This window comes from Linepithema humile, chromosome 6 (genome assembly GCF_040581485.1).
Source record: "Linepithema humile isolate Giens D197 chromosome 6, Lhum_UNIL_v1.0, whole genome shotgun sequence".
Lineage (NCBI taxonomy): Eukaryota > Metazoa > Arthropoda > Insecta > Hymenoptera > Formicidae > Linepithema > Linepithema humile.
In genome coordinates, this window is record NC_090133.1 from 27,592,276 (window position 1) to 27,613,825 (window position 21,550).

At 38.7% G+C, this 21,550-nt stretch overlaps 3 protein-coding genes and 1 long non-coding RNA gene across 8 annotated transcripts; 3 read left to right on the plus strand and 1 right to left on the minus strand.

The window, feature by feature from the left end:
- Window positions 1-4,451: 4,451 nt before the first annotated feature.
- Window positions 4,452-13,186, minus strand: LOC137000642 (uncharacterized). Its single transcript, XR_010890908.1, has 4 exons — window positions 12,945-13,186; window positions 12,778-12,846; window positions 12,180-12,221; window positions 4,452-7,291 (listed from the first exon to the last, which is right to left on the minus strand). It is a non-coding gene; the product is annotated as an uncharacterized lncRNA (long non-coding RNA).
- Window positions 7,177-12,399, plus strand: LOC105671188 (sodium/hydrogen exchanger 9B1-like). Of its 3 annotated transcripts, none has more exons than XM_012365134.2 (8): window positions 7,183-7,744; window positions 7,914-8,531; window positions 8,716-8,891; window positions 9,295-9,413; window positions 9,712-9,873; window positions 10,005-10,151; window positions 10,384-10,485; window positions 10,582-12,393. In XM_012365134.2, exons 1-8 carry the CDS (start codon window positions 7,662-7,664, stop codon window positions 10,885-10,887), a joined length of 1,713 nt encoding a protein of 570 aa, XP_012220557.2. In that variant the 5' UTR covers window positions 7,183-7,661; the 3' UTR covers window positions 10,888-12,393. The 3 variants fall into 3 exon arrangements, with proteins under 3 accessions (XP_067213915.1, XP_012220557.2, XP_067213914.1); XM_067357813.1 differs by having other exon boundaries at window positions 7,184-7,809; XM_067357814.1 differs by lacking the exons at window positions 9,295-9,413; window positions 9,712-9,873 and having other exon boundaries at window positions 7,177-7,744; window positions 10,063-10,151; window positions 10,582-12,399.
- A 182-nt stretch (window positions 13,187-13,368) lies between the features above and the next one.
- Window positions 13,369-15,779, plus strand: CstF50 (cleavage stimulation factor subunit 1 Cst50). The gene is made up of 4 exons (XM_012365141.2): window positions 13,369-13,778; window positions 14,029-14,932; window positions 15,047-15,140; window positions 15,255-15,779. Exons 1-4 carry the CDS (start codon window positions 13,708-13,710, stop codon window positions 15,497-15,499), a joined length of 1,314 nt encoding a protein of 437 aa, XP_012220564.1. The 5' UTR covers window positions 13,369-13,707; the 3' UTR covers window positions 15,500-15,779.
- A 632-nt stretch (window positions 15,780-16,411) lies between these two features.
- On the plus strand, window positions 16,412-21,122 carry LOC105671399 (uncharacterized). Of its 3 annotated transcripts, none has more exons than XM_012365530.2 (4): window positions 16,418-16,712; window positions 17,671-17,778; window positions 18,203-18,819; window positions 19,173-21,122. In XM_012365530.2, the coding sequence occupies exons 1-3, from the start codon at window positions 16,656-16,658 to the stop codon at window positions 18,785-18,787; spliced, it is 750 nt and encodes a 249-aa protein (XP_012220953.1). In that variant the 5' UTR covers window positions 16,418-16,655; the 3' UTR covers window positions 18,788-18,819; window positions 19,173-21,122. The 3 variants fall into 3 exon arrangements, with proteins under 3 accessions (XP_067213923.1, XP_012220953.1, XP_067213924.1); XM_067357823.1 differs by lacking the exon at window positions 16,418-16,712 and adding an exon at window positions 17,534-17,556; XM_067357822.1 differs by lacking the exon at window positions 17,671-17,778 and having other exon boundaries at window positions 16,412-16,712; window positions 19,173-20,093.
- The last annotated feature ends 428 nt before the right edge of the window (window positions 21,123-21,550 follow it).

Consider the following 21,550-nt stretch of genomic DNA (forward strand, 5'->3'; position numbering starts at 1 on the left):
GCCGCAATTACGACATTCTCCGTGTGTACAATGTTTGGCACTATACATCTCAACTACCGGCTGCCTTCCTTTATTGACTTCCTGCTTGCAGCGAGGACTCCATGAATCCCTAATTAATGCACTTGCCAACGAGTAATTAGCAGCGACACTGTGTCGAGTACTTTCTGAAATATGTACCGCGTACTGCGCTATTAAGGCTTTGATCGACGCAGCAGGTGAACGAACTTGGGGATCCTGCCTGCGATCCAACCTGTCCCAACGCGAATGTATCCTCGAACGTAGAAGATGTCGCCTATAATCGAATTAGATAAATATCTGAACGTGTATCCCGCTGGCGGAAGCTTATTATGACGGAAGTTCGAGCGGCAACCACCTCCCGCCGTGACTCGACAGACGGTATATCCTTTGGGATATGGTGTCCGTGACACCGTGTTATTGATGGCAAAATTGTTGTTAGAAACTGATAGTAAATCAATAGCTGCCAAGTCCTAATCTCATTCTTAATGTGTCAAATTCGCGCGAGTGGCGATTGCACAAGGAATTATTACATTTATAATTTATAGTCTGAATAAACTTAATCTGGATAAAATAATAAAATATACAAAATATTAAGCAGAAAAGAAATTAAAGACTCGAAAGATTTATGATTTACATATCGCAAATTTTTTCAATTTTTTTTTAGAAAGAATTGGCTGCAATATTTTTCAGGCATAATATTCTGCTTAATTCGCAGCTTTTTCTCAATGCATCGTATTTAATTAGCATGCAAGGAAATTTACGATTACGTAGCTCTGTCCGATTCAAGAGAGCATGCAAGTTTATTTAAACGTAATATAGATTGTTTCAGTATTGAGTTGAACGGCGCCTGCGGTATCGAGTCGTCTCGTATATACGTGAACGCGAAAGTTTGCCCGGAACTCAATTCTGGTCACTTCGTTATTGGTTTTTATAAAGCTGTGCGCGATGTATTTACAAAGACCAAAACGCAGGTGGTAACACAGAACTCCAAGCCGAAACAAGCCTATAAATTCTTTTTCGTTACTCGATTTCATCGAGTGGCGATTTCATCGAGTAACCGCGTATGTTCGCAAATTTCAATCAAATCTTTTTATAAATTTTCTTCTACTAAACTATCACCTTCTAATTTATGATATATTGTACGACATGAAGCACACACTTGCTGTTAAAAGATAAAAAGTCGAAAAATCTAAAGCAAAACGAATAGAGATTAATTAAATATCGTTCAAAACACGTACAACACTTTTTATTAATGATATACTTTTCAATGTGTATTAAAAATGTCAAATGTTGTATAAAAGTCTTCAATAAAATACTATGCTCTTGATTAACAAATTATGTTTCTCTCATAACATTCTACAAAATTGCCTCGGTCGTCGAAAAACAAAAAATTCAAAAATCCAACGGCAGAATAACAAGCTCGCCGCCGACGAGACGCGATGATGGATAATTAATGACGTCTAGTTAGCCGCGTAAAATAGTTTCGTCGTGTTTGCTCACTGTCATTATTTGACAGACGTCTCGCCGCAAGCGCACCGCAAATTGACTCATGCGTAACGATAATTTACGTTTTCAAACGGATAATCAATAAATTGATGACATTGATATATTTCTAATCCAAGGCACATTAGTCTTTTTTGTCCAAAAAAGTAGTAAAGCGTTTAAAATTGTTTTTTATAATTTTGTACTAGCTTAATCATTAATTATCTTTGTAACTGCGTTTACAAATATATAGTTTTTTTTATGTAATTCTAATACATCTAATTGATTGATAAATATTTGCAATTTTCTCTCCCTAATTAAGTTCTTCACGATATTAATAACTCCTTTCGTATTCTAAATCTTTTCGTATAATTTGCTACATTAATATATGCGCCATTTTCTGTCTAGCTTGCTAAAGCTCAGTCATTCCGTAATGATCTGTTTCATAAGTATCTCTCGTTCGAGACAAATTGAATCAGCTTTTCCTCGGCGAAACGTTGTCTCCTGAGATTGACCTACTTACGTACGGCAACGTAACGCGGAGTATTGATTGATGTCTCAATCTCTCAGGAATTTTCAGAATATTCGATTGCTTAAGCGATTTTTACTTAAAATGTACATGCAACAATATTTCATCACACTACACGCTTGAAATATTATAATTTATACTAAATAATTTATTCGTCCATTCACTTGTTAGTTTCCTAAAATGTCTCAGGTGCCTTAAAACAATCTGTACCGAAATTTCATTCTTTTATAAGATTTAAACATTTAATATTCATCGTTCGCACCTGATGTGCGATTTTCGCGCGATTAGCTAAAGCTGAAATTTTGAAAAGCCGAATCGCCGCTGGCGACGCGAGAAAATGGCATTCTCATGCAGAATTCAGGCGAGTTGCGGCGCGTGGCTTTTGAATTTTTGAACATCGAGTCCGCAGTGTGTCAAGTGTATCGTCGTCAACGACGTGGAAAAGACGAAGTGCGCGTGGTCGATATTTCGGGACGAGATTCTCAATGTAAGAATACTTCCTCCGTCCGTGTCAAATCCCGCGAGACGCACGAATGCCGGCGAACGTGGCCATTAGCCGCGAAGCCTCTGCTTCGTACATATCGAGTACCTGTCACTGTCTCTACGAATTCAATTTTCGTGTTTCAGGCGAGGGCAATAGCGAGAACATGAGGGCTTCCCGAAAGTACGTTTTTCTCTCTTTCCCCCGTTTTTTCCCCCCGGGATAATTCGATGGCGTTCCATCTGCAACGCGATATTTTCCCGAAGCTTAGCGTCGCTGATAGAAAAGCCGTCACGCGATTTGCAACAATGTACGATTTTAATCCGACAAAACGCTATCGCTTGTCTCTCTGCCATCGAACAGAGGATGAAATGCACACTCTTTGATCGCGAAATGACGTTACTATCGCGTAAATCTATATACGTTATGAAAGTTGTGTGCGTTCTTGTGAAAGCGAAAAAAAAACCAAAAACGATAAATATCGGATCACACGTTTAGTCAATTCAAAATGTAAATTCGGTTATTTGATCTCCGTAAACATGCAATTTTCAGATAACATTAATTTAGAATACGCATTCAGATTGTGTGCGTTTAAGTGGTGTACGCGCATAAACTAAAAACACGTTTCCACATTCTGTACAATTTACCGTGCGAAAAGTATGGAAACATTGTCGTGTATTTGACAGAACGTGCTCGGCTTTCTGCTGCAAAAGCGCATGGACGAAATATACTGCGTTCGCGCAAACGGCACGTGTATCATTTAAAATATCTTGGCGTTATTCACAACCGCGAAAATCGTATCGCTCGCTTCACCGAACTCCAACAGAAATTTCACCGGGACACTTTACAACTATCGTAAAACTGTTGCCAGTGTGGATCAATATAAAAATAAAGACAAAAAAAAATATGCCATTACTCTGTCATTGAACGTACAAGCTATAGCGCGCCGGAACGCCGCGCGAATTTCATTTCTCAATAAATATTTAATGCCATCATCCAGTCCACGATCGGCATTGTGAAATGCGCGGTAAATAATACGCGCTCGCGATGCTCTGTTCGAACGTAATAAATCGCAGTCCGCGAGTCTTTACGAAAACGGCGTATTTTCCACGTGCACGCGGTCGTTGCTCCGGAAAATTCCCGAATTAAACCCGGGATCAAATTAATGGTCGGTCGAAACCGGCAGAAATAAAATGTTCATATCAAAACGTTTCGCTCGACTGGGAATAACGTTAATTTAATATCGGAATACATCATTCGGAGAGCGAATGCATATTCCGCTAATGCGCGGTTTGATCTACAAATTTGTATAAAAGAGAGCGCGTGTGCGCTGATCGCTGCACAATGCACGCGCGCACATAACATTCGAAATTGGATTAATGCATTTTTACGCGAGCGCGCTGAGAATTCAGAAGCATTGCAGGTGCAAAGAGACGGAGGAGTCGGCGGAGTTGCGAATCCGCTCTGGGCGGTGGTGGGTTTTCGTGGTGGTCGTGACGCGAGACCGTGGATGTGCCGGTGCATCGAGAGGGATCAATGAACAAGTTCAATAACCTTAAATCCACTCGACGGCGGACTACGACTGACTGCGTCGCTTCAACAACCAAAATAGATATTCATTTTCCAAGAGTGCTATTTTCCCAGTCCAGACACAAATCCAATACCGCTGATTTAAGTGGCCGCGCTAAGGTCAAAGACCTTTTCGACGTTTGTAATTTCTCGCGCGCATCCTCAAATCGCGCGTCACACGTAAACGAGCTAATTACGATACCTGGACAGTCTCATTTTATATTTCTTCCGTTTCCACGATTCCCGACCCGATTTAACGCTATCGCGATAATCCGCCGTTGCGACAACTCGTCGAGAGTTGCACAGAGTCGTCGCTCTTATTATTGACAATGATAATTCCACGGCATTAATTCAATAACATTTGGCTCGATCGAAATAAGGATTAATTAACAATACGATGCGATGTACAATATGCGAAATATATGTTATATCGTAAATACGGACATATTTCGCCATCTGGAACGGATTCTCCAATATCTCCAATATTAGCTCTTAAAGAGTTTAATGGCACCGCATAATATTCTTATTAAGCTATTAGCCGAGTACTTTGATGCTTTATCGGACAACATCTTAACACGATCCTCAACGTGTAGCAGAAATATGTACCTATCTTGGAGACACGCCAAAACTTTACGCGACAGCTGATACAGCTCTTTCCCCAAGTTCATACATTCTTTATCTCCTTTAACAGTTTTGCCGTCGCGAAGCATACTCGGTATAAAAGGCGATAATTCGCGTAAGACCGCGCGTCATGCTTCACGTAATAAACAACGCTACGCGGCGCGTCCTGCAAACGACGAAATTAACCGCATAAAGTGCAGCAACATATTTACTTGCGTCCTGCGACAAAGTCACAACGCGACTGTATTTATATCACCCTGTACTTCGCTGTTGTCTCTTTGTTTATTCAATCAATTGTTATTGTATCACTAACAAGCGCAATGTTTGAAACAATTGTGGATTTCAATATTTCTTTTCGCTCAAAATATTCTCCAAAATTCATGCGTAAAGCCCTTATATTTTCCCATCTTTCTTTATCAGCATTATCAATGCTGCAACATTATGATATGCTTCGAAAATATAGTCAAATTTTATTCGATTGATTTTAAAACAATTTTATTAAAAAATGGATATTTAATTAATAATTAAATCTTAAGATATTTTATGTGTGTGCCAAAGATTGGAAAATTGAGAAATAAATCATTTTCATACTAACACAGTCAATAAATGTATAAAATTAATATCATTATAACGCATATAATAAAAAGATATCTTACCTTGCGTGAATTCCAAGTGTCGAGTCCTCCGATTTATATCACCAAATCGCTCACAGGTTGTATACGACAATCCCAGGATCGGCTTGCATATGCATCTACTGGATTTACCGGTTCCACCACGCACGAAGTCGCGTACACGATTTCAAAAACGCAAATAGAACTTGCGAAGAATTGACGAATAAAATTTTTTTTTTTTTTTGCTATAAAATAATCCTTGTAGTAGCGAAACCAAACGGACCAATCAGAATTTCGGCACGATCACGGCGAGCATCGCTCGCGAACTGAATATTCTCACGGGGGTAGAAGCACTGAGTGGAAGTGAACTACGGGTGCTGGAGAGGGTAAATGGAGCAAGAGGGGTTGAGAGAACGCGCGCGTAGGAGCGAAACGGCGGGGGTTCAAAAGGAAGTTGGTGGATACAAGAAAGATAGGCGATGCTATTGGCGCGCGCACAGAACCCCGAATTAGTTGTACGAATAGTTAAGTTTTATGGATCGCCGATAAAAATGATTTTCTTTATGAATTTTTCGAATAATGACGGCATTTTCGAAGCATATCATTCACATCACTTGTGATAACATTCCATGACAAACTTGAAGCGCATAGATTCTTTAAAAAAAATATCAAACGCTAAAAGTTCTCGAGTTTTAAATGGTTGAAATTCACTTTTACAATGCTTCGTAATTAAAAAGATAATATCTCATTTATCTGATATCTAATTCAAATTGGATTTTTTTATTTAAAAAAGCTTAAAGATCAATTGCGAAGATACAAAGGTATCCAAATATTGAAAATTTGTAAAAATTGACGCGTGATAAAACTTTTTTTCGAAAATATGTAGCTCCAGGCTAATCAAAGAATTCTTTTGTAAAATAGTGTCAAAACAGACTTACCCCCAGACGCCACGGAATCCGAGCAGATGTCAAATGTCGTATGCATAATCCAGTCGAGAAACTGGGCCACGGTGAAGAAGACTTTAACTTAACGCCACGTCGTATGCCGCAAGCTGACGCCGAAAAAACTGGCAGTTTCAGGCCTCATCTAGTAATTCTCGCTCTCGGCAAAAGAGTGGTAGTCGCTCCTCAACCATTCAGCCGTCGACCTTCACTGATGCGGCGAATTTCGGAGACTCTAAAAGTTCGCGAGATGATCATAAACGCGACCTACATTACGGTAACTTGATTCCGAATACTAAAATACCACTTCCACGAGTACTTTTCCCGGCATACACGCCATTCTTCTTCTTTTTGAAATTTTCACGACGATTTGCCGTGACTGACGGCTGTGAAAAATTGCGACACGTAGAGTCATATTCTCTACTGTGTAGATCGCAAATCTTCGAAGATGAAATATAAACGCACATGCATGCAATTTTCGGCAATAAAGTTACATCTAACCGTGATGAATAATGAGGTAAATTCTTTTAACACGAGCGAGCAAAATGATTCTCGCGATTATTCGCGACACCACCGTAATTACTTCAAGACGAAACGCGGGATTCCGGTCAGTCCCGTAAAGTTATGCTTTAACCCGGGAATATTTCATAAGACGACGCGTATCTGGAATTATTCAATATCCGCGGAATCCTTTGAAGGCCTTCGTCGAACAGTCGGTTGCCTCTTTAAAGCTTCTCTCGCTTTCTCCCACATTCCCCCATCTACGTTTCCTCTCTTTCTCTTTCCATTTCGCGGAGCATATACCTTGATGACCTCGTCATTGAAAAAAGATATTCCGCCCGGTAGAACCACGAATATTTCACGAAAATGTCTCGATTATGGAATAAATTAAGAGCAAGCATATCGTCGGTAATAGCTTCTATTTGCATTAAAAAATGAGATTGCTGTCGCGCGCATTCGCGAAAGAGTAACGGAGGTTTTCTCGAGAATTGCTCGGTGTAATCGAGGAGACAACTCTAAACACTCTCCATGTTGAATCCTGCAAACAAATCGAGAAAACACAATTTTAATAGAATTCTCAGCATATTATAGCGAGATTTATATACTTTGCTATTTTATAATAATGAAAATGATCTTTTTCTTTAAGCGTAGTATGTTCATTTTAATAGGAGCATTTAAAAAACAAATAATAGAATAAATATGTTCTTCTGAAATACAGCATGAAGTTGATCGAGCATTTTTAGGAACAAATTTGTAACATTCTGTTAGATTCATGCATTAGTCGGCGCAATGACATGGACACTTATTTGCGTGTAGCAAGAACCAATAAGGAATTCAATTTCAAGATCAATTTGATAAACGTATTATCATATTGGTACAAGTAGATAAAGCGGACGCTATTGTATCCTATGCAACCTATTCCTGAAGATGAACCAACTACATCCACCTACACGGACGCACGAACCTCGAATAATGTACACTTACGAGAGAAGTGAGTGAATCGGCGAGCAGTTCTAACATCGTGGTGAAATCGGTTCTAACAAGCGACGATCCAAGGTGTAATCATTTCCACGCGGTTAAACATTGACAATACGTGAACAATACGACGCGGCGCAATAAAGACGCTAGACAATAGAATTCAAAAATGGCGCGTATCCCAGACCGATCCAGATATCCGGAGATCCAGAGGAGAGAGACGAGGATGAAGAGTACGACGACAATACCTGCTGTAACCGGGCGACCTTCTGCAATCCGGTGTTACGAGAGATCATCGTAACCGACGTAATTTCCACGTGTTTCGAGCTGCAACTGACCTGGGCAGACCTTTTCTGGCTCGCTACCGTAAGTGGCATAACCTTACTGGCCTGGGCAGTTCTGTATTTCCTGCTAGGCGACGCGATGTTACCCGGCGGTAGCATCTTCGGCCTCTTCATCCTCGTCATTTTTTCCTACGCGCTCGGCTGGAGCCTTGCCTGGATCCCCCGCCTGCACCTCCCGCCCGTCTTCGGTATGCTCCTCGCCGGCATAATACTGCGCAACACCGATATCTACAACATACACGACGAGCTCGGACCGGGCACGACCTCAAAGATCAGGACCTTCTGCCTGACCTTCATCATGGTACGTGCCGGGCTGCAACTGACAACGACCGCGCTCAGGGCGCATCCGGTGTTCGTGATGATCCTCGCGCTCGTACCGTGCACCATCGAAATGCTGACGGTTAGCATTTCGTGCAGATACCTCCTCGAATATCCGTGGAATTGGTCCTTAATGACGGGGTGGGTTCATGCTGCACAATTTTCGATAGAAAATCTTATCCATCCGGAGAATAAAATTTCTCAATGTATCTATCTAGATTTAATATCTTAGAGAGAAGATTATTCAATTTCTTCTTCTTTCTAAAGCTCTTCTATTTTTGCGAAATTAAAACAAGGTGTGTGCAATGATAAGGTCTGCTTTTAGGACAATCGTGGCTTGCATGTCTCCCGTAGTGACTGTCCACTGTATGCTGACTTTGGCTGAAAGCGGTTACGGAGAAGACAAGGGATTGGCCAGCTTATTATGCACGGCGACATCCATCGATGATGTTCACATCGTGTCTCTGTTCTCCATTTTCTTCTCTTTCGTTTTCAGCAACGGTATGCAAAAATCGTGTAAAGCACCGTAATTCATACGATCATTCTTTCGTTTATTTCTTTGAACGCGGAAAATTTAATATGCAGAAGGGATGTTTCAAATTTTCGACAAAAAATATCGATTAAAAAACATCAATAAACATTTCACAAAGATGAATAACGACAAGAATGTATGTCTTTATACCAATTTATGTTTAAAATCATAGCTTTGCTCGGCACAGCCGTTAATTTTCAAGCTGAAACCTAAGATTATGAATCATCTTGTGAATTACAATTAAAATATTTCACAATCCATGATTAATACATTAGCGGTTTGTGACACCGAGCATCGACTGGTACAAGCTACATAAAAAAGAGCTAAAGCATACAAAGAGCTTTCCATAAAACGAGCCATGCATCTTCCTAGATGACAGGAGAACAGAATGGTGGTCCTATATCCCCGGCGGGATTCGAGATTTCCTCCTGGGACTTATAGTGGGAATTATCTTGGGCTTTGCCCTGGCCTTTTTCCCTCATCGCAATCACGTAGGTACTTTATTCATTTTCTCGCGCGTTCGGGGGCTTGCAAAATTCAGGTCACGTATCGCGAGAGCACGTTCATGTAATCTGAACTAACAAGGGCAGACTTATTAACGCCTTTTCGCGATGTTTTATTAAAATATCGTTCTACAGCGCGATGCGGGAGAATAAAGTTTGCAAAAACGGAACTTTAATCTTTCATTCAAACTTATGGATCGGCATGTGGATGAATATTTCCAATCGCTGTACATAAATTATCATTTGACCGCTGTTCTCCCTTTTTTTTTTTTACGTTGAATATCAGAAATACGCAACGTGGTATCGGATCGGTGCTTTAGCTCTCGCGTCTTTAATGTGCACCACGGCGGCATCGAAACTGGCGGTCACAGGTGGAGGATATCTCGCCACTATTATACTGTCATTCATAGCTATTCATGGATGGCGAATCTTAACAGTTTCATACGATGTAAGTCTCTATATATATAAATAATAAATATTTAATTCATCAAAATTTATCTTCTTTACGTAGCTTATGTCAGATATTATTCCCGATATAAAAGACGATTAGAAATCTTATACTAATTATTCTCTTTATAGACAACGCCTTTTCACAAAACGTTTTATTTCCTATGGTATTTCGTGCAACCGATTTTAGGAGGCGTAATTGGCGCCGATATTGATTTTAGAAACTGGGCTATATCTAGATTTGGGCTTTATCTCGCTTGCATACTCATGGGCATATCCGTAAGTTACCGTAAATAATAATAAAATAATATAAGAAATAATTTACTCTCAAAGCACGCGAGCAGAAAATTCTTGAATATTATTTTTCCTAATCTTTTACGCGCTTGCGAAAAAATTTCAAAATGTCGACTAATAACAATAATTTTATTATATTATGTTAAATGAATGTATTCTTGCAGGTCGTAAATTTGCTTGCTACACTACGTAATTACGCTATACAATTTCCTTTCAGATGCGTTGTATTACCGCTTTCTTAACAACGTCTAGAATGCCTTTTACGTGGAAAGAACGATTCTTTATCGCTATAGCTTGGATGCCGAAAGGAACTTTGCAGGTAAAAAGAGAACATTTTTCCGTTCGATTACGCGAATTCTCTTAAATGCCGATAAAATTAATAATTTTGATAAATCTCAATTTTTTGGAAAATTAGGCAGCACTAGCGCCGATGGCATTTGAGCGTGCTAGAAAAGAAGATGATCCTACAAAAATCGAATTAGCCCTCGACGTGATGAGAATATCCTTCATCACTATAATATTTCTAGCGCCGCTTGGCGCATTTTGTATGATGACTAGCGGTCCCTTTCTGCTGAACAAGATCAGTATCGAGGAACAGCAAAGGGAACGGGAATTGAGCTACGCGCGCATCATCGCTCTGCAACCTGTTAGAACGCGCAAAAAAAAGAAACTCGTCGACAATACCGTTAAGACTCTCCCGGCAATAAACTCGACTTTGTAACGTTCAGTATTGTATATCATCGAATGTGTACTAGCTATTATATGTTAAATATATTAGAATCTTATACTTTGTGACATAACGCTTTCATTTTTTTACATAAAAATGTTTGCAAAAAATCGCCGGAAATATTAATTTATAAAATGAGATTAAATAAAATATATAAGTAGAATAAATAAAAAATTTAACGTATGTGATTTGTAAAATTTCCATCGCAGTAAGAAATACATAAAAGTGCAGCTCTGGTAATGGAAGCTATTGAATGTAATATATTTCTTATATAAAGTTTATTCTCTAAATTTCGATTCTTATTTTCCTTCCATATCACATTATTATCCTCTTATAATGTATAATATTAAAACATTCACTTCAATTCTCCGATATTAGTCTCATTATATTTTCCAGAAGTATATATAGCAATATATATTGGATTGATCGGAAAAGTTTCTTTGGACTTTTGTCTTTCATTTCACGGAGAAATTCGAAGGAACTTTCTGATCAATCCAATATACACACATAGCAATAGAGAAATAACTTAAGCGTCTTATGTTCCCGTTGTACCCTTAAGTAAATTTCGATGTAAACAATCGCATGAGAGTGTGCGGTATTGATGGCCGAACAAAACGATACTACTCACCGCGTCGTATATTACTCAGATTGTGTTTCTACATTTAAAGCGTGCAGTGTGAGCAAGCGCAAGTTGTTTGGTGTCTCCGAAGCGATCATTATTGGCAAAGTGAAACTGGGGCAGCGTCGCTACTCAAGCGACGTGATAGGAGCATTGTGTTTATTGTTCGTAAATAGAATCGAGCGCGGCGACGTGGCGCGTGGCGCCGAGATAAGGAGATGCGCGATGGTGCCTGTCCGCACCCCGTGCGGCACGTGCTCTAGCGTCTTGATTCTCACGGGTGACTATAGCACCCGGGTGATTGCATTGATAGAGTCACGGACTCGCAAACTGTAACTATATGATTTACGTATTCCACGTGCGACCAAGTGACTTTGCGATTCGATAACGACTTTTCAGATTCCGACGCAGATTTCGTCTTCCGAAATATAAAATTGATAAAAATATATTCTACAAAGTTATGAACTTTTTAATCAACTTTGCGATTATCTACGCTGAATTGTATTTACTTTGCGAATTATATAAAAAGTGCGAATTATCACAATTAATAATAAATATGAAGCACATCATATTAAATATCAAGAAAAGTTGTGCTTATTTTCACTCAACTGTTTTCAGATTAATATTAATAAGTTTGTAATGATATGATAGATAAAAGAGAACTCACCGAGAGATGCGGAAGATACAGCTGCACAAAATTCCAAAAGATCTAAAAATATAAAATGACTTGTAAGTACTGATAATGTCATAATATCATATTAAATATATAAATAAAAAATAACATCAAAAGAAATAAACAGAATCAAAAAATTTTAAATGTACTAAAAATATTAAATCATTTTTTTCAAGCAAGAATAAGAAAAATAAATAATAATTTTCCATAAATTTATATAAAATAAAAACAAAAAGAAATAAAAATACAATTAAAATATATAATAGGTTAGTTTAATAAAAGTAAAGCAAAAAAAAAATATATATATATATATATATATATATATATATATATATATATAATAATATAATGTCGTATTGTGGTCTTACGGTTTCTAACAAAATATTAATATGTGGAATAATATGACTACAAGGCTAAGAAGAGCACAACCGCAATCAAAACGATTGTTTGAATCAACAAATAAATAAAACAAAAAATAGAGAAAAATGCTTGTTAAAATCTAGCATTGACCTTGTAGCCTACTTATTCCACATATTAAAAGATAATAATTATTTAGAAGCAAATTATAAGTATAAAAAGTAAATTTATCTACCAAGATTGTCCTCAGCGTAATACCTGCCGACGAGGTTCCTTAGCATATTGGATTCGTCAAGACCGATCGCTAAAATACATGAATGCCGTGCGATCAAAATTCGATACTTTTCGGTACAAAAATTCGTATGAATCGTGGGTGATACTACGTATGCCCATTTCACTTACCACACATCCAGACGCATAAATATGAACTCAATATTCATTTACGCTCGCGATATGCTTTCGATGATCAAACATTTGCGGAAATTGCATTGGATACTGCACGTATTTCGCAAAGCGTTCCGTGAGTGATCGCCATTTCATATTGAATGTCGAGATTCAAAATACCGTATTGCTTCAGTTGCTGGAACGAACCAATCACATTACAGTAATGGAAAACTTACCATACATCCAATAATTGCATGTAAGAGATGCCAACATTGAATAAAAAAATGTATTTTCTAGAAACTTTATCTAATACCTGTTAGTTCCTAAAAAATTAATTCTCTTATTGTATACCAGATGTCGTACGGCGGATGAGAACAATGTGAATCTATCATATCTATATCTATTTATATATGTTTAGTTTATGATATAAGCGGATTTCTGACAATAACACGATTTAACCTGCAAAGAAACCGGGTCGATCGATTCAATTAAGTTGAAAACATTTCGAAGATAAAAAAACCAATTTATTGATTAATTTATGTTAAAAGGAACTTAAAAGAACTGAAGACGTTTAACCTAGCAAAAAAAAAGAAAAAAATTTATCGATTCAAATCTATACAAGTGACACCATAAATATAAAAAAAATAAATAAATAAATTACCGAATCAAAGTAAATTTATTGATTGATGGACGATTTGCTATACTTTCTATTCTTTCGGTGATTTTCGTAAAAGCCGGCAACATTCAGTCACCTTCAGAAAACACGACAAGCCACAGCACGATGAAGGAGCCTGAGGTGGATCCAAAGAACATAATAAAAAGTAGAGAACAGCTCTACAGATTGATGATAAGGTTGTTTATAATTATTTTGTTTGCATGCACTCCACTGCATCTTGCTTTTTTACTTAATTTTATTTTTTTAAAAGCACTTTGCCTGCTGAGATTATTAATTGCTCTTTTATTGTTAATATTCTTGTTCAAAGCGCAATTCTTATGCATACTTACATTTGCAACATCAGTTTATAATTGTAACTTAATTTGCGAATAATAAAGGTGAAAAGAGTTATTAAGTTTATTAAGTAACTTGTGTTGAACATTTCAGTCAATTGTTCTACGATGGCCATCAGACTCTAGCTGTGCAGTTGTCCAACATAATACAGGCAGAACCACCATGTCCACCTTCGGATCGGCTACTTCATTTAATGTTAATCGGTGCAGCTCATGAACCAGATCGTTCCAAGAAAGATACTAGCAACAGCTTGTCCACATTTGCGTCAAGCTTTGACAACACATTAGGACCTGGATTAGATTTGGAATTTGAGACTGAAACTCAGACGCAAGCTCCAGAACCAGCGCAATATGAAACAGCATATGTCACATCACATAAAGGAAACTGTAGGGCAGGAGCCTTTTCAGCAGATGGACAGTTGATAGCTACTGGTTCTGTGGATGCTTCAATCAAGATCTTGGATGTGGACAGAATGCTGGCTAAGTCTGCGCCAGATGAAATGGCACCTGGAGATCAAACTGGAGGCCATCCAGTTATAAGGACTTTATACGATCATTTGGAAGAAGTGACATGTTTAGAATTTCATCCGAGAGAACCCATACTTGTGTCTGGCAGTCGTGATTTCTCCGTAAAACTATTCGATTTTAGTAAAGCTAGTGTTAAGAAGGCATTTAGAACTATTACAGATGCTGATCAAATTCGGTGTCTGTCCTTTCATCCAACTGGAGACTTTCTCATAGTCGGAACTAATCATCCAGTAGTTAGATTGTACGACGTAAACACTGCACAGTGTTTTGTATGTAGTATACCGAGCCACCAGCATACAGCTGGAATAACAAGCATCAAGTATTCACCAGATGCAAAGACTTATGCGTCAGCGGGCAAAGACGGTAGTATAAAGCTTTGGGATGGCGTATCCAGCCGATGTATAAACACTTTTGTAAAAGCGCACGATGGTTACGAAGTATGCTCAGTGACTTTCACAAGGAATGGCAAGGTAATAATTTTGGTAACATAACGCATAATTTTTTTTATATATAAATTACTGCAAAAATTCACAGCTTTACTTCCTACAAACAGTATTGAATAATGGTTTAATTTTGCATTTCAGTATTTACTGTCCTCAGGAAAAGATTCCTTAATAAAATTATGGGAATTATCTACCAGTAGATGTTTAATAGCGTACACAGGTGCCGGAACTACAGGTAAAAGCCCATAAACTTGTTTAGGCATATTTGGAGTATGGTTGGTGGGATATGTCTTTTTTTAATGTTACAATAGCAAAATCATAAATATCTGACTCATTTTATTTTCTACAGGCAAACAGGAACACAAAGCACAGGCCATTTTTAATCACACCGAGGATTACGTGATGTTCCCTGACGAAGCTACGACTTCATTGTGTGCTTGGAACTCTCGTAACGCGTCAAGAAAGCAGTTGCTGTCGTTGGGTCATAACGGCCCCGTTAGACTGATTGTGCACTCACCAACTGCTCCCGCTTTTTTGACGTGCAGTGACGATTTCAGGGCAAGATTCTGGTTTCGAAGAATGCCGACTCACTAAAGACTTTTCAAGTCGAAAGTTAATGAACGTTAGCCGCAAACTATTATTTTTAATCATTTTCGTTTGAGATAAGAAGATATTAAGACACTTAATATATTAGATATATCAAGCATCAGAAATGTAATTACGAAAAAAATGCGAGAAATAGGTATTATGCATATCTAATAATAAGTATTTTTTTTAGATTCTAAGCAACAACTTTTACACTTTAATACCTTCTGTTGAGTACAAGTAATGTATAATTCTTATGACATTATATGTTTCATAACATAGTGAAGAAGCATGAGAAAATTTATTTTTTGAAGCAGCTTATGCGATTAAAAAATCGCTGAGAGTGGCTTGTGATTCTCCAGCTTATTGGCTCCATAATTCAGTAATATATGGATGTACTATGTAAACATATTTTTAAAAGAGGTAAGTACAACAGGTACGCAGCGTTTAATTATAACATGTAATTCGTGAAACGTATATATTTTTATATAATTTATGAAACGGATTTTCTAAACTGCAATGTGATTTTTGGGTGTAAAATAGATTTGAAGTGATTTGAATTTTTCTTCGTTTTTTGAAATTTAAAAAAAAACTTTAAATCTAACTTATCAAAATTATCCGCATTTAATTTTTGTGTGATAGTAATTCGTGTTAAATTTATATATATTTATTTTTATTATTATATAATTATATTTTAATTATTTAATTAAAAACGCTGCTTTTATATAATAATGGCAACAACTTAATTTTGCGATTATATTTAAAATGCGTAGAAATTTATATACAATATGATTTTATTTTGCACGGTTTTCCAAAATACAAAGAACTATATTATCATATTGTTGCCCGTTGTGGCATGTTTTGTTCTGTTAATTTTTTTACTATAAAAAATTTTGACATAATTACATTAACGCGTACGCGAAGTACGAACGACGCGCCGCCGACGAAAATATCAGAGCTGAGTGTGCGTCGCTACGCGTGTAGTACGCCTCGGCGACGCGACGTGGCGCGTCCAACTCCCGCTCTGAGGTTTGACGAGGTGTCACGTGACCCACGCTACCCGCCATCTTCCTCATCGTATAAACAGTCCGACCGGGCGCAGCGCGAATTCTCGTCGTAGAACCGTGGATTTCCCAGTGTTTGTAAGTGATTCGTGCACGAAGCGATGTCCGACGCCAAGACGGAGACGAAGAACGACAACAATGTCGAGGATGCGTCCAAGGTAAGCGGACTGCAGGGGCACGTCAGAAACACCTTCGTCAAGCCGAGTTTTCATGCCGTGGAGAGCGGCGTGTGTGCGCGGCGGGCAGCCTTCCCCCCCTCCGCTCGAACACCCGGAGGCCACGGAGACGCTCCGATACGTTCACAGCGGACTCCGGAGGGCCGGACACGACGATGAGGCAACCGCGTACACGCGTATCCTACGATGCGGCGTCATGGCGCGGCCGCGCCATGTGGTGCCGCGCGTCGGGCGACGGCGCCGTACACCTCCGCGCCGTGACCGGCCGTCCGTCCGTTCGTCCGGCGATTTTTCGTAGCTGCGCCGTACGCACGTACGCACGCACGTACAGCTTCTCTCGTCATCGCCAAAGATGGTGGATGTTTTTTACTCGCAGTCGAGCTCGCACGACCGGGCTGAGTCGTCATCGGCTCTCGTTCCGGCTACCGCGATCGGCGCCGTGTCAAAAAGGCGGGAAATCGTCTCGTCGCATCACGGCGGGAACGTGGACGACGACGACGACCGTCGGCGTCGACGCCGCGTGTATGCCGCGGGGGGGAGCCGCTGAGACGCTGTTGACGACCTGGCGGCCGGACCTGGCGCGTGAGGTGTAGACGTTACGAGACGACACGGACGGGCGCACGGCAAAATGGCGGGAAACTTGAACAACACGACGGTTTCGGCGACCATCGGTTCAACGGTCTCCGATAATCTTATCGCGCGAGCGTCATAATTATCACGTCGTGCCGTTGCCGTGCGCTCGTCGTCCGTTTTCTTCCGTGCGGCTCTTGGTTCTTTGAGTAATCTCGAGACATCGCGCAACTGCGTAACGAGCTACATTTGCCCGGTATATAGATGATACACACGCACGCATATGTACACACATACACACAAACACGACGTGTGCGCGCATGTTGTGTGTGTGTGTACATATAAGTGAACAGAAAACTCGGTATTGCAGGAACAGTCAACGGAGGAGAAGCCGACCCCGACAAAAAACAAACGAAGCGGCACCAAGAGACTTTCCACCCTCGAAAGAACTGCTCAGGAAGGCGAGGCACTCTTAAAGGTGCGTCTCTGGGAGATGTTACGCGGTAATCTAAAGCAGGAAAAACTTTCGGCATCGTATCGGGCCGGCTTATCGCGTGTCCCAAAATCTTCATCGAGGTCCCGATGGTCAAGGTTCTCGCTTCCTTCCCTTCTCCCGCTCGTTTCCCTCCATTTTAGTCCCCCTCGTTGACTCTGCCGCTGCCTATGTGAACGCAAAAAGAGTCGGGAGTGGGGATGGGTGTTGGAGGGCGAGGGGACGGCAAGAGGAGAGCATTCTGCGCGAGCGTGGGGAATCAATCGTTGCATGGGCGCCAAATACAAATTGCTATTTACATTTTTTCCTACTTATAATACCAAAATCATTGAAAAACTTGAAAATATTTTGCGAATCCCAAACATAAATTTGTTTTCCTTTGTTTTAATGCACATTTATGCTATTGCAGGGCATGAACAAATCCGTTGGCGAAGTAGAAGGCAGAAGACGCACCCGCAGTTCAGCCAGAGGCCTAACTTCAACAACACCAGTGCCATCGCCACCCAAGAAGGAAAAAAGAGAAACATCGTCGAAGGGCGGCGGCGGTCGTGGACGTGGACGTCCCAAGAGGCAAGAAAAGAATGAAAACAACACGGACGAGGAAACATCTAACAATAAAAATGAAAAGCACACGGAAGAGGAATCTACAAAGATGGAGGTAGATGAGGAAAAAGAAGAGAAAGAGGAAAAGGAAAGCAAACTGATACAGAATGAGGACAAAAATGCGGAGAGCGTTGACAGTAAAGACAGTAAAGACACTGAAAAAATATCCGAGGCTAATTCCAAGGATGAGAAAGTGACGGAGGAATCGGAGAATGTGGTGGACGAAGCTAAAAGTACCGCCCCCAGCGAAGAGAAAAAGCAGGAGGAGGTAAAGGACAGCTCGGACTCGAGTCAAGATGCAACGGACGCCGCAGCGGAAGCGCTACCTTTATCTTCATCGGAGTCTCAAAATCCCTCCAACACTGTTACTCCCGAGGAAAATAAGGAATAACCTCCTTTCGCCTGTTTTACCACTACTTTTATGTGAGTATTCAGTCGTATCTTTCAGATAAATTCTTTTTTTAGCATAATATATATGCATTTTTATAACTATTGTTATTTTAATCTTTAAAAGGCTGCAACATTTTTTAAATCGTGAAGATTTCGTTCTAGAGAATAATGTTTTAGTTTGTCCAATAAATTGCCTAGGTTTTTTCTCCTCTAAAGGTAAAATTGCAAAAATTGAAACTCGATACATCTTTAATACTTGTTTTAAAATATGCTGATTTGTTTGAAGACGCGTTAAAACTCTTGTGGCCTCCTAAAGATTAAATTATGTTTAACACATAATAATTGACAATGTATAATCGATATTAACACAAGATTTGTTTTACTAGGAGGTACCAAGGCGGCGCACATATTGGGGTCACACAAATCCAGTCCCCCTCGTCTATTTTAACTAATTAACACCTTCTTGTCGATCGTTGCTTCAACCAGCGCATTAGAGTCTCATTTTTATTTTATCATTATTCCCAGACAACGCAGCTTTTTGAAAAACACGATAGAAAACGTCTACAATGTGTTTTAGAATCTGTTGCACAGATCTGAAATTAATTCAGATTTTATTTTCTCCGCCTATGTTGTACCCTATCTGTACACAACATAGTCTAGAAAGGAAAGCTAAGTAAACTAAACTGAACTTGAATGATCAGTACTTGATTGTAAAATTTCACGAATCGCTTATAGAATTTTCAAATTTGTTTTTGTTGTTTCTTTTTGAATCTCCATGCTGGGTCATTGTGTTATATTTCCTTCATTACTATTGCAAGATTTTCCTAATATAAACTTTGTAGCCAGAATGTTTAACGTCGTGACAAATTTATAAATTTTCACGATCAGCGATCCTTTATGATATGTGCATATCAAGTATATGATGTTTGTTTTAAATTTTGTTTTACTCTCGTCAAATGCTGAAAACCTTTTTTTTTGCGCTGGTTAGTTAGCGATAAGCAACGCGAGGTGTAGAGCATACGTTGTTCATGTACAATGATAATATTATTGTAAAATATATTTAATATGGACTTATATATAGAGAAAAGTTGTTTTCAAATCAGAACTGACATCCTGGTTCTGTAGTGTAACGCCTACGATTCAGATCTGATATGGAAGTGGCTAAAAATTAATTCGTACATAGCAAATTACTGTAATACCTTTATCGTATATAAATAGTGACTGAATGAAGTGAATTATATGAGAATTATGGTGAATTGATTTCTCTTTTTCATGGATTAAGCGAAAAATAAAATTTCTGAGAAGCGCGCCGCAGCGTTATCTGTTGTTTTCCTCCCTCGCATATACATCCGCCATTAACTGTCTACTAATAACTTTCGATAAACAGACTAACATTTAATAAATCAAATGTTGTCATTTTACGTCTGGAAGCAATCGGAGATACAAATTATTGATGATTACACGAAGATTTTTATTACCGCGATTTTTCTTGTAAGATCTTTCAGCAGTCCCGTTTTTATTAGTCCAATATTAAATATGTTAATATTATTGTGTATCTGAACTGTGTTGTGAGTGTACAGATAGATTATACGATTGATGCACTATATCTAGAGGAATTCATTAACACACTTGATGAGACACCAATAGTACTATGCAAATCTAATCGCATGTTTTATTGTGTAAATGTGTAAAATGAGAGGGAGAGAGAGAGAGAGAGAAAGAGAAAAAAAGCGAGCGAGAGAAAGATTCTCGTAAAAATGCGGACTTGAACGCAGCGAAAACGGATGAAACTTGAGGAATTCTTGGCCTCAAACATCAAATAGATTTGCCTACACCAAGTCGCAGCACGAGAGTATAGTAACTATAAGCATTTCCTTGTACGTCGCACTTCCGAAGAATGTTTATTTAAAAAAATGTGCGGAGAAACGTAGAATTTACCATTCCATTTTTTCTTCTTTTCTTTTTTCCGTTATGTCAATGTCATTCGAGTGTGTCCATCTGAGATTTTCGACTGTAAATAGCGAAGATCAAGTGTAATATACGTGTAAATAATTTAACATTAAGCTTCGTGTATCACACTGGACCTTTTCTTGATTACCTTGCGAAATCTCAGTTCTTAGAGTGCCTCTAGCGTTAGCACGTTGTATGATATGCGAGCGTAGTATTCCGCCGATCAAAATCAAAAGAAAAACCCTGTAACAGCGAGTCTACCTAACTATCGCTTTTGAAATGTATCGCAGAAGTAATCTTTTTTTTTTTTGCATATATACATGGGGAAGATTATTGTATGGTTCGATATTAGAATTTCTATGAAATATATGCAGATGTAAGAGTGATTTTGTTAACCGATTAATCGCTCAATCGATGTCAGTCCACACCAAATTCCATTGTTAGCTAATCGAACAAGAACTCTTTTGCTTTATTAGCATTCTCGTAGATTTATTCATCAGGACATTTATTATTAAATTTCAGGATAAAGTAGAAATATGAATATCTTATATGAAAAAGTATCTTCTATAAATTGAATAAATTTCTAGTATTATAACATCATATTATTCCGATTGATCGTATATATACATTTTACCGAATATTAATCTCTGTCTATATTAAAACATATGATATTAAACAGACCCTTTTTATTACGAGCCTGCAGTAGCCCTAAATGTCTTTCGTGTCATTCTATTTAAAAAAAAAAAAAAAAATGTACAACTGAACTACTAAACTACGAAAGAATTGTACAAGTCAAATATGTGAATAACATTTG